General features: G+C 41.6%; 1 protein-coding gene across 1 annotated transcript in view; it reads right to left on the bottom strand.

Moving 5' to 3' along the window:
- Positions 1-13409, bottom strand: part of MMP20 (matrix metallopeptidase 20) — a 38013-nt gene that overhangs the window by 21236 nt on the left and 3368 nt on the right. Inside the window, exons 2-6 of the mRNA XM_006094667.3 lie at positions 9340-9587; positions 5664-5812; positions 3358-3483; positions 2194-2355; positions 378-519 (exon numbers count right to left, since the gene is read on the bottom strand). Of these exons, the coding sequence (XP_006094729.1) occupies positions 378-519; positions 2194-2355; positions 3358-3483; positions 5664-5812; positions 9340-9587 (827 nt within the window). The remainder of the gene's footprint in view (positions 1-377; positions 520-2193; positions 2356-3357; positions 3484-5663; positions 5813-9339; positions 9588-13409) is intronic.

The following is a 13409-nucleotide window of genomic DNA, read 5'->3' on the forward strand; positions in this document are numbered from 1 at the left end:
TGCTTTTGCCTCCATCCTGTATAAGTATATAAAATAAAGATAAAAATGAAAATTCATTGACATGGAAAAATAAGGTGTTGTTGAGTGAAATAGTTTATAAATTATTTTTTAAAATATATTTTTATTGACTTCAGAGAGGAAGGGAGAGGAAGAGAGAGATAGAAGCATCAATAGTGCGAGAGAATCATTGATTGGCTGCCTCCTGCACGCCCCACACAGGGGATAGAGCCCACAACCCGGGCATGGGCCCTGACTGGGAATCAAACTGTGACCTCCTGGTTCATAGGTCAACCATTAAGCCACGCCGGCCGGGCTATAAATTATTTTCTTCACACTTCTAGGACAACCTCATTGTCTTAAGCACATTTTAGGCTTACCGGTCCTTGAAGAGTAGAAGCTCCTTCCCCAGCATTGTCACCGCATCAAAGGATGAGCTGGAGTCACAGAGGTCAGGGTTGGACGGGCTATGAGGAGGCACATTTGGCACAGTGGGCTTCCCTGGGAATGGTTTCCGAGGTCCTAGGATTCAAAGCGACTTGGTCAAATGGCACTAGGAATCGAGTTTGTACACTTCTGCTCCAGAGACCTCACTGCGTCTGACAAGGTGATAAAGAGCGTGTCTGTGGATGGCTGGCATCCAGCCCTGGTTCGCATCCAGCTTCACTAGTTACTGAGTGTGTAATAAATGCGCAAATAATCAAACCTCTCGAAGCCTAAGTTTCCTTACTAGTAAAGTGGGTGGTGCAATAATACCTACCTCAGGTTTCTGTGAGAATTCTAGAATGCCTGACAGGACTTAGTACAGAGCTTGGTTCAAAGAATGGCAGCTATTGTTTTATTATTAGACACAACTTCTTTGATAACTACAGGTGCTCTAAGTTGGAGATTTTAAAAGTTGCCAATGATTGTTTCTTTGTAATTAAGTATTTCGTTCTCAATAAGATGATAAATTTCTTATGTGTTTTCATATTATTTTCAGCCACTTCTGGGCATGCTGCACTGTGCATAAGTATTTTTTTAGGCACCCCAGGAAAGACTGAGAATTCTTGTGCATGGAGGTACACTGAAGGTGTTTGCTATTTAAAGGCATCATCTCTGATATGAGTAACTCGCAGGCCAAGAAACATCTATGTAGAGAATAATTTCCCCAAACTTTTGATCCATTATGGATAGAAGTGAAGCACTACGCAATAAAAGATATAGAACCTAGAAGAGGCCCGTACATTTGTGTCACTGCATGGAGAAGAGCTATCCAACAGTCATACTATATGAGCTGGTCTTTCATGAGCAAGGAATACATCTTATTGTTCATTGCACTCGGCCCCTGAGTTCCTGGAGGTGTTTATTTCCATAGCCAGGGTTTATTATTCTCACTAATACACTTTCCCACACCCCTTGCCATATACACAAGAGAATAAATGGTGGGAAAAGGCATCTTCTGCTGGACCCACCCCTTGGGAGGACTGCTGGTGGTTTTTATCTCCCACGCTGTTCCTGAGGGACTATCTGCCAGCAACAGAAGCATGCGCTGCCTGAGTCATTGCCTCTGGGGACAAGTAAAGTCTGAAAACCCGGCTCCAAGGTTTAAGGGAAAATCAGTTTCTAGAATTTTCTGCATCAAAGAAAAAGTGTCAAGGTCTAACAGTACATCAAGATTCCTTCTCATGAATGAATGGATTTGTCTTTTGTTAAAGAAGTTGGATAGAGAGTTTCTAGGAATCCTTTATTATGTTGAAAGGATGTTAACACGAGATAATTTTGAATATCTTGGGATACTTACTATCTTCGAGCCTCAGCTTTCTCAGCTATCAAATGAGAGAAACACTTCACACCCCACAGGCTGGTCATGAGGACGGTGTGGGATGACTCATGACAGGTTTTTGTAAATATGATAGGTTTGTGTAAACTGCCTGTGCAACTGAGCGATGTAGTTATCATCATCATAATTGTTTTTAGAAAAATAAGGTCACTTATGCCCTGGAGGAAAGATATGAAATGTAATTGCACATCTTAGAAGAAAGCAATATCCATTCTGGTAAATAAGCTCTTCACGAGAGGGCAGAGTTGGGGCTGTGGTCTCTAGCTTGATCTTATCTCTGCAGGTAACTCCTGGCAAAGTATATTTTCTCTAAGTTGGAGACCAAATGCTTGTGACTTTCAGAGTTAGTTGTCAAAGAAGCATAGCGATTGTACCGTACAATGCCTGGATCCCTTTCACGTCATCCTTGGGGAGGTGGAATCCATAGGGATGCTGGTACTTATAAGTTGGGTACATCAGCGCGGAGGGGTCTGTGGAATGGGCCAGGCCCAGGGCGTGGCCAAATTCGTGAGCAGCAACGGTGAATAAATTGAAACCTAGACAACATGAGAGAGAAAAAGGCAGCATCAACACAGGGTTTTATTTTCAATATCTTCTGACTTTATAGGAGAATTTACACCCAAATTACAGTTGACTCATTTTCTTTCTATAACTGGATTATTCCGAGGTTAGTAGGCTATCCTGGCACTTAGCTTTGCTTACTTTCCTCTAGTTCTTTCCCCTTTGGCTAGGAGGGGTTTCGGGGTGGGGGTGGGGGAAGAGGGAAATGTAAATCAACCCCTTTTGTTCATGGTCAGTGATGCTCGGCAGGTTGATAAACAAGGGTCTAATCAGAACCAATAGTGGTAAAATGATAATAGCAGCAATAATATGGAGACATAGGTCACAGACGCTTTACTAGTTCCCTGCTATTACAGCCTTCTCTTTTTTTAAAAAAAAATATATTTTATTGATTTTTTACAGAGAGGAAGGGAGAAGGATAGAGAGTTAGAAACATCGATCAGCTGCCTCCTGCACACTCCCTAGTGGATATGTGCCCGCAACCAAGGTACATGCCCTTGACTGGAATCGAACCTGGGACCTTTCGCAGGCCGCAGGCCGATGCTCTATCCACTGAGCCAAACCGGTTAGGGCAAGTCTTCTCTTTTTTATCCAGATGGCATGCACAATGTTCTGGAGTTTCATCCCCATCCCCATCACTTCTCAGGAGAGTCCTGACTCCCTCAGGTCATTTCTGAATGCAGCTTATTTCCAAGTACAAGTAAAAGACAATACATACTATGGAGGTGAAGAAACAGAGCTGTGTGTGGAGGAGGGGTTGCTGCTTCTTGAGATTATATGCTATGAATCAGAGACCAGACAAGTCTACAGCACAACTGAGGGAGGGTCTTTCCTTTTGGATTTTTGGCTTACTTGTTTTTCCTAGCCAGCCCCCCTAGTTAAAGGGTGGCCTGGGGCGTTGAACCTCAGGGTTTCATGATGGAGGCCCAGAAGAAGGTACAATATTTTCCAGGTTATGGTGAATTGTGCATATATACCATTCATTCCCATAGTCCACTTCTCAGCATTGTCGAAATGTGTATCTCCTCCCAGGCCTTCTCCAGGTGCAAATGCATGGGCTAGCGTCCCGCGGGGCCCATCGAATGGGTAGGAATCCCCATGATCTAAACAAGTGGGGAGAAATGCCAATAGCGTTTAGTCCATCTGGCAATGGTGGCATACATAACATAACAACTTTTTGAATAGCACTGATACTTCTCGTACAAATGGATTTTCAATATTCATTTTTTTTTTCATGCCCTTGACCGGAATCGAACCTGGGACCCTTGAGTCCGCAGGCCAATGCTCTACCCACTGAGCCAAACCGGTCAGGGCTCAATATTCATTTTTTATAAGAAGTTCAGTGTCAATGAGTAATCTGTCAGTTGGAAAATTAAAAGGCTTTTTTATATTTCAAAGGTAGTATGCATTAAAAGTAAAAAATGTACTCCTGTTATTGTTTTTACTGTGATATCTATTAGTTGATGCGTGGCAGACTGTGAATAGTACCCACGCCACAGATTACAAACGGAGAAAACACAGATGGTCATTTGACAGTGATCTCTTCCACTGATTAGAATGTGGATGCGTTGGTAGAGTGCAGCTTTCAGCGTATGATTTAGCTAAGACAGGAACAGCAAAGTGAACATGTGTGTGCTTTCTGTTTGAATAGCACAATACAATACAATACAATTTAAGGAAGTGCCACAAATTTCTCTGTAATTTTGATAGACTTTCATGTGTAAAACTCATGAAAGTAATAACAGTATTTATAAAACCCTAACTTTTAACGCTGCATATATTTTTGTTTTATTATCTATATTTAATTAACACTTCTTTACAAACTTAATAGAAAAGGAGGAAGAGTAAAATGAGGGATTGTGTAGAAGCTATGTTTCACAGTTTATCAGGATTTTAGTGATAAAACAACATTTTATTAAAAAACAACAGATATGAGGGGGATCAATTGGGGAAAAAGGAGACATATGTAAAACTTTAGACAATAAAAAAAAACTCCAAACAACAACAAAAACCCACAAAAGATATTTATACCCGGTTGGCACAGACACCAGTGTGGTGATGGCCAGAAGGAGAGGGGGCGGCTTGGGGGAGATGGGGAAAGGGGGGTAAATAGGGATGTCTGTAATAGTATCAACAATAAAATTAAGTTATAAAAAAGTAAAACCTAAAAACAACAAACAAACAAGCAAACAAAAACAACAACACCAAGTTCTGGTGTGTCATTTCCCAGGTTTAGGTGCACTGTAGGTTGTATGACCTGAGGCACCTAATGAAATGGCAACACAGTCCTAGTCAGATTGTCTTTTAGGGGACAGGGTTCAAGCCTGAGAGACGTTAACTCCATCACCCCAAGCTGCCCTGGCCACATTGTCCTGCCACTTTACTGGGGTGGCCTTGGTCCTCTGGGAGCGGGACCCACCATGGGCCTTCTCTAAAGGGCTTGTACCCAGGCAGGACTTGCTTGATCTTCTCTCTCCTAGCTTCTAAGCAGGGTTCCCAGTGACATCAGATTAAAATTAAGATCAAGACTTGAAATAAAAGAGACACTTAAAAATGTTATCCTTGGAGGGTAAGAGGCAGTGGCGATCACTTACCTTGTTTATAGGATCCTAAAGAGAGAAAGTGATTTCATGGCCTTTCCTTTGTCTACTAACTAGATAAGGTTTCTCTTGAAAAAGGTTCAGAGAGTTCTACCAATCTCTGCGCAAAGTTATGCCTCTACTGCTTACCAGGGTGAGAAGGGATGGAGAAGCAGGCAAGTAGGAGGCAGGCCTAGTGATTCCACAAGTCGTCTGCAAGTGGGGGCCAGACGGCAACCCCACTCTCTTACCCACTGAAGGAAATAATTTTTACTGTCAGGGCCACTGTAAAATTTACTTTCTTCAGTGAGAATTCAAAGTGGGAGATTCTTGACTAATATGGAAGGGGATATAAAGCAATGAATACATCACGGGAATGGTATGAGGTCATGTGGCCACCCAACCAATGGGAAAGCTAAATCTGACATTCTCTGTCCCTAGTGGGACAAAACCATAATGAACACATGTTACACGGAGTCCATTCTATAGCTCAGTCTAATAAAGACAAGAAATGTTGAGAACCCCTCTGGTTCTATTCTGGCCAGATGAAGATCATGACTTTGCCATGATTTTAGCCTCTGCCCATCACACTACTGCACGAAGAAGGATTGTGCTGATCACTTGGATTAAGTATTGTAGAAGGAAAAGTATTGGAACATTTCTCCTTTGGATTAGCAGACAAAATCCAAGAAGCACCACAGTACCTCCTGTTTCAAAAGATATCATGATATCTGCTTCTCCTGAATTTATTTTCACAAAGTTCAGAGGAACAGCGCTACTCCAGGCCTGCAAAGCCATCTCTACCGCCTTGTCCACATCAGCAGAAGTCATGGACGACGTGTACTTGGATATTCTGTGAAATAGAAGGAACATGTCTTTCTTTCAGGAAATGTCCCTAAGTGAAGAAGTCAAGAAATTATATTGTCTGTATTAAAACCTTAAATATTGAACATAAATTTACAGTGTAGATTTTGTTTTCCAATACAATAATTCTTATTTTGCTTTCATATTCGTTAAAATACTGAAACATGTTAAACAATAAGAAAAATAAAGTGAAGAAAGGAAAGAATTGAGATTATCTGGTGCTGAAAGAGTTTGCCTTTCATTATTACTATATTTTCTCTAATTTTGAAGAATCATACTTTGTGAAACATGACAAGTACCAAGAAGTCCATTTTCCCTAATGTGGTTTTAATTGAGAAGAGCTCTCTTTTTCCCCATAAGGGACGACTGAGAATTTTCAGTTGTAAAAAATAAAAATGTGGAGTTGGAAAGTTTTGCAAACTTTCATTCAAAGGCCATCAGGATTTCCCCAGGGCCTTGGGGGGAATATTTAAATAATGCATTTTAAAAGAGGAAGTGCTCTTTTGAGCTGGAAAAGGCTTGAGTCTTTCATCAAGTCCTGGTATGACAGTGACATCTGCAGGCAGAAAATTAAGGAGTTGTTTTTTGGGGGGTGTGGGGTATGGGGAGGAACAAACAGTTGTAGAGAGAGTTGGTGGTTTTCTAACACATGCTGCCCTGGAGCGGAGTGGGGGTGGGCGGTTGGTTTCTGGCAGCATTCCAAGGAAGGGCTGGAGAGAGGAACTTCACCTGGGGACTTGGTGGGATGGAATTCAGATGCAGAGTGAGAAACAACCCTGAAAGCAGGACTGAGCCTACTGTCTCTCTTTCTCCAGCTCCTAGTCCAGTGCCTTGCACGCAGTAGGTATTTAGCAAATATACTTGATAAATGGATGAACTGATGAATAAAAGTTAATGGTTTTTAGGGCCTACTTGGTGGTTCTCAAATTTTAGGACCCATGATAACTACCTAGGGAGATTTTTAAATATATAGGTGTAATCCAGAAATCTGCATTTTTGCAAGTGTCCTATAGGTTATTCTGATGCAAATGGTAAAATCTCAACCTGAAACCATCAGAGGTAATCCTTAAAGGGACCATTTCGTGCTTTCAAAATATGCCAAGACCCCTATATAACAAAAATCAGTGGTTTATTACAATTCTGTGTAGTTAGCACTTGAACTTCCCTTACAATATGGACAAGTCAGCCATATCTTTGAGCCAACTGTGTGCTGGGCTGGAGAAGGCAGAGACAGAGAAAGGAAGAGCACCAGGAGAGAACAAGAAAAGTCCTGACCCCAGGTCTAGAGATTGATAAGCAATAGTGATAATAGCTAATATCCTTTGAACACATACTATTACACTGTTCTAAGCACTTTTTTTAAACACGCGCCATAAAATTTTCACAACACCTTAAGGGTTAATTATAATAGTCTACATTTTATGATTCATCAGGACTTAATCCCAGTTCTGACTTCAAAGCTTATACACACAAGCACTGTGATATATTTTGTCTTTTAAAATCCTCTGGAATCCAGTAGCTATGTAGACAGAGTACTAGGCCTTCCGTGATGGGGTAGGGAGTTATTCAGGAGCAGGCGTGGATGGGCAGTGGGAGTGTTGAGGCTGTTTTGGGAGTGCCCAACTTATCACAAGAATATTACACTTCTCCAAGTCCCAAATTATCCTGATCTATGCCCCTTATTTTGCTGGGCATATTCACAGACTAAGCAACCACTATGGAAGACAGTATGGAGTTTCCTCAAAAAGCTGGAAATGGAACTCCCATTTGACCCTGTGATCCCACTTCTAGGAATATATCCCAAGAAACCAGAAACACCAATCAGAAAGGATATATGCACCCCTATGTTCATGATTCTTAGGCTGAAGCCAATGACTAATAATTGTGTTCAGAGCTCCACCTTATGGACTCAGAAGCTCATAGCAGCTAATTAGTGGCCTCGGTTTGGGCCCTCATTTGATCACAGTTTAACAACTGGCTCTCTGATGAGAAACCTTGATTTGTAGGGTTTGCAGATTTTCATATTCTAAACACTCTCACTATGACTAATTTCTAGTTACCAACTTGTCACCACGGAACGCAAAGTTGGGAAGAACTGAGCAGTGGCACATCATTTCCCCATACAAATAGAATAGATGTCAGAGACTTCTTGAACATAGGTAAATGTAGTACAGTATAATAATTAAAAAACAATGGTTTGATTACCTCTGTTTTTAATATAATTTATTTAATTGTAAGATTATATAGCTTAGTTTTTAATAATGGCTCTGTTTAGCAACCAGCTCACAAAATTCTTGGAAACTTAACAACTGGCTGCAACACTGCAGAAAATGTCAGGATTGGCTGTTGTGAGCTGTTAGTAGCCAGCTCCAGCGCACCACCGCTGCCACTGTTTTAACAGCCCAGCCTTTCTCCAGGCCCAGATACCGACCAGATGTGCTCCTCCAGACAACGAAATCTGATCCTGACCCTGGTCTGGCTCTCCGGTGCCCTGGATTAAAGTCCAAACTGTGTGGCCTCCTGTTCTAGCGCCCTCCGCCTGCTCCATCCTCACTTCCCCCCATTGCTCTTCCTGAGCTCTCTACTCCCCCGCACGCCCTGCCCACTGCCCTGCCGCTCCAACACCAGGCCATTCCACTCCCTGCGGCTATCTGCTTGGCCTGCTTTTCTACCTGGAAAACCTCTACATTTGCAAGGTCTTTGGCAAATATAGAAACAGAAGCTGCCCTTTTTCCATGCCACCTCTGTCTGGCATGTAAGAGGCCCATAGGTCCACTGGCAGACTGCCTGCTTCCCACCCCACCCTCAGGCGGAGGGATGGGCACCACGCGTGATCCCTCCAGCGGGCCTGCGAAAGAAGCCTGTGCTGACCCCTGGCTGCTGGGATGGAATTCCTATGTGATGACCTAGGGCACAGGGAGGATGAAGGTTCTGGTTGGGCATGTCCCTTCGGACTACACAGAATCCTTGCTCCGGGCAAGAGGAAGCCAGAGGGTGGGAGTGAATGTGGAGGTGGGGAGGGGGGTAGAGTGGGGGGAGCGGGAACCTGGGGCTAAGGGTCCACAAAGGACAAATTATTTCCAAAATTGAATGCCTATGGTAGGTACTTAATAAATCATCAATAAATGATTTTTTTAATCCATGAAAACAATGAATTTACCGATAGGGGAGTTTTATCATATCCTCCTGATTGAACAGGTTGTTTTAAGAACACTGGTGGATACTGTCAGGTTATTAACCCTAGGCTAGATTATTTTTCTTTAAAGATAAATGTGTTGTCTCTAACTGGTAAAATTGTAATACCTAAGATGGCCAGCAATTACAGCAATCCTGAAATCATATTTTCTAGTGAATTTTCCATTGTCATTGTCTAAAGATTGAGCCTAAACAATCTTTCTTGTGGTTGTGATGAGTCATGATATTTATACAGAACAGAAGGAAGATTTTTTTAAAAGAAAAGAAGGAAAGAGAGAGAGGTGTTTCTGTCTGAATTTGGAAAGACTCAGATCTCATTACCTGTATGTCAAGGTATTTTTTTTCCACTTGGGTTCACCTGGGAAGAGGCGGTAGTTGGCCACGTCAGGGACTCCGCAGCGAGGCCTCTTGATCACGTCCATTGTGGACCGGTCTAACTTCCCCGTGACTTGAAGGCCAAAGAATGCTTGCAGCTCCTTAATCTTCTTTACTATGGAATTGCTTCCTCGAACAACCATCTCACCAGCCTGGTGCCCTCCTTTCTTTGTGTAGAACTTGTCAAGATATGCCTGAAAGGGAGAGGCGGGCTGACACACCTACAGCACAGTCTTGGGGAGTACTCATGCTCAGGAAATATTTTCTGGATATATGAAAAATAGTGTGCAGAGTATATTTCCATTTTTGAAAAAATTTAGATATATTTGCATAGGTAAAGCTTAGAAAGATATACAGTGTGCCAAATTACTAACAACAATTATATTTTGGTAATGGGAATTTTAGTTAGTTAGTTCATTTATTTATTATTATTTTTGCTCACCTGCATTTTATAGTTTCCCTACAATGAATAGGTATTGTAAGAGAGAAAAATAATGGAAGGAAAAAGAACATTTTCCCCCCATGAATCATTTATTTGTCCTTGACATCTGTACCCAATTTGTGAAACAGACTCTCCTAGTCCTCTGGTGAGCAGTTATTGGTATCATATTTTCCTTAGACACCAGTGTTTTTAACTCTCAGAGGCTTTGTGCTCCAGCCTCTCACCTTATGCAAAGGCAGAGGTTCAATCCGTTTCCCTGCTGAGGCTTTTAATCAGTTCAGGTGTGTTCAGTGTGTGGGGTTGAACTTGTTTCTGTGGGGCAAGATTCCTGGACAGGCTCTTTGTCCCTTGAGACAAGTAAAAGTAATCATCCTATATAATAAAACCCTAATATGCAAATCAACAGAACTGTAGAACTACCAGCAGCAGAACGACTGGTTGCTATAACACACACTGACCACCAGGGGGCAGACGCTCAATGCAGGAGCTTCCCCCTGGTGGTCAGTGCGTTCCCACAGAGGGAGTGCCACTCAGCCAGAAGCCGGGCTCACGGCTGGTAAGCACAGTGGCAGTGGTGGGAGCCTATCCTGCCTCTGCTGCAGGCGGGTGGTAAGGAGCGAGGGGTCCCGGACTGCGAGAGCCCCGGACTGGCAGAGGGATGTCTGACTGCCGGCTTAGGAGGGGATCGGGCCCAAGTCAGCAGGTGGACATCCCCCGAGGGGTCCTGGACTGCGAGAGGGCACAGGCCGGCCTGAGGGACCAAACCCCCCCTCCCTCCCGGCCCAGTGCAGGAATTTTTTGCACCGGGCCTCTAGTACATTATAAAGCTTTCATTTGCACATAAAGCTTAACCCTCTCATATATCATTCAAACTACTTTTCTATGACTGCTTAGGTGAAGTGAGTGAGGCAGAGTCACACAAATGCAGAATCAGAACCTGCTGTTGATCCAACTTATTTCAGGAAAATAAACAAGGAAGAGCTAAAGATTTATATATACATTTTTATTATATATAAAATTTTATATTTATACATTATATATAAGGTATTTTATTGCATATAAATAGCATTTATTTAGATATTCCATGAACTATACACTTACTTATATTCTACATAAATTATGTATGTTTTAATTTGCATGTTATATATACATATTTATATATGTAAATAATAAAACATTGGCAGCAATCTTAATGTTTAACAATAGGGGGTTTGTTAGATATAGTATTATATATTCATGTGAAGTAACACTAGTCCTCAGGTAAAGTACCTTCAGGGTAATGCTGGCTTTGTAGAATGAGTTGGAAGCATTCTTTCCTCTTCGATGTTTTGAAATAGTTTGAGAAGGATAGGTATGAATTCTTCTTTAAATGTTTGGTAGAATTCACCTTTTGAAGCCATCTGGTCCTGGACTTTCATTTGCTGGGAGTTTGATTACTGCTTCAATTTCACTGCTTGATCAGTCTGTTTAGATATTTTATGTTTTCCTGGTTCAGTCTTGGAAGGTTGTATGCTTCTAGAAATTTATCCATTTTTTTTAGATTGTCAAATTTGTTGGCATATAATTGTTTGTAGTGTTCTTTAATGATTCCTTGTATTTCTGTGGTGTCTGTTGTGACTTCTCATTCATTTATGATTTTATTTATTTGGGCTCTTTTTGTTTGTTTGTTTTGATAAGTTTGGCTGAGGGTTTGCCAATTTTGTTTATCTTTTCAAAGAACCAGCTTTTGGTTTCATTTATCTTTTCTATTGTTTCTTTTTAAAATTTCTATTTCTGCTCTGACCTTAATTAGTTCCATCCTGTTTAAGTTTTGTTTATTCTTCTTTTTCTAATTCCTTTAGGTGTAAAGTTAGATTGTTTATTCTTGATTTTCCTTGTTTCTCAAGGTAGGCCTGTATGGCTATGTGCTGGTCTTCTTTGAAGAATTATCCGATGTTCTGAGAGCCTAAATCACCCAGGGAACTTTCTTGCCAAAACTATTGATAAGATTTTAGCATACTTTTCAGGGTCAAAATGTTTAATTAGGCAAATAGATGTGCACTTAGAATTGTGTTTGTGTTAAATCCAGCTCGTGCACTGTTGGCTCAACACCTGATGGTGACCCTGGGTCAAAGATCTCAGAACTGTCCCGTTCACCGGCCTCCCTTCCCATCCCCCAGGGTTTATTGGTTCAGGTGGTTGCCTCTCCACTTCTCTTTCAACGTTTGAGAGATAAAAATAATGGAGTCCCCGAGAGTCTGTCCCAGCAAACCAGCGGCCCAGGCCTCCCCCTAACTCCTCATTCACTGCATTTTCCTAGTGTCCTTCCTGAGAATTAAGAGTTTAAAACTCAGAGTTAAATTCAAGATACGGTTTCTTCAACATTGCTTTCTACTTTGGCTAAGTCACAGAAAGGGAGTTGTGAGAACTTTTGATGCTGTGTGATAAATCCTAATAGAATTTCCCCTAGGTTTTCAGAAATTCCTTTAAATTCTTTTGATTTCAGCTTTCTCATCTATAAAATAGGGTTGGGATCTGTCCTACTGACCACAGCAGTGTGAGGATCCAATGAGACCCTCATTGTGAAAAGTGCTTTTTAAAACAATAATTTTTTTTAAATCCTCACCTGAGGTGGGAGGATACTTTCTCCATTGATTTCTAGAGAAAATGGAAGGGAGGAGAAAGAGAGAAAAAGAGAAACATCAATGTGAGAGAGACACATCGATTGGTTGCCTCCTGCATGTGCCCTGACCTGGGTCTGGGGTTGAACCCGCAACCCAAGTACATGCCCTTGACTGGGCATTGAACCTGAGACCCTCCAATGCTCTAATCCCTGAGTCATTCCGGCCAGGGCTGAAAAATGCTTTCAAATGTATCAAAATATTTAAAAATGGCCCTAGCCGGTTTGGTTTAGTGGATAGAGTGTCGGCCTGTGGACTGAAGGGTCCCAGGTTTAATTCCCATCAAGGGCATGTGCTGGGGTTGCAGGCTCAATCCCCAGTAGGGGGTGTGCAGGAGGCAGCCAATCAATGATTCTCTCTCATCATTGATGTTTCCATCTTTCTCTCCCTCTCCCTTCCTCTCTGAAATCAATAAAAACGTATTTAAAAAATATTTAAAAATGTATATATCCTATATAATAATGAGCTAATATGCTAATTAGACGGAATGGCAGAACAACCTTCCAGAACGACCAGTGGGCAGGGGCGGGGTGGCGGGGCCCTGAGGGCCAAGCCCCTTGCACGAATTTCATGCATCAGGCCTCTAGTATATATATAATATTTTACTCATTAATTCCACTTCTGGAAATCTTTCCTGAAAAAGTAATCCTTTAAATTAGGCTGATGTACAAAGATGTTCATAGAAACATTATTCATATGGAAATAATTTACGTGTCCAACAAAATAAATTATTAAATTAAAACTCACTTGTATGAGAGTGCACAAAAGTAGGTTCACAGTTGTTCATATGGAAAAAGACATGCATTATGATTATTACAATGATTATTATTAACTCTGTGTTTTGTGTACTCACAACTGTAAACCTACTTTTGCTCACCCCTGTATTCTGGAATATGTGTAACTCTTCAAAATAA

The sequence above is a fragment of the Myotis lucifugus genome, unplaced genomic scaffold (assembly GCF_000147115.1).
Source record: "Myotis lucifugus unplaced genomic scaffold, Myoluc2.0 scaffold_139, whole genome shotgun sequence".
NCBI classification, from domain to species: Eukaryota; Metazoa; Chordata; class Mammalia; order Chiroptera; family Vespertilionidae; genus Myotis; species Myotis lucifugus.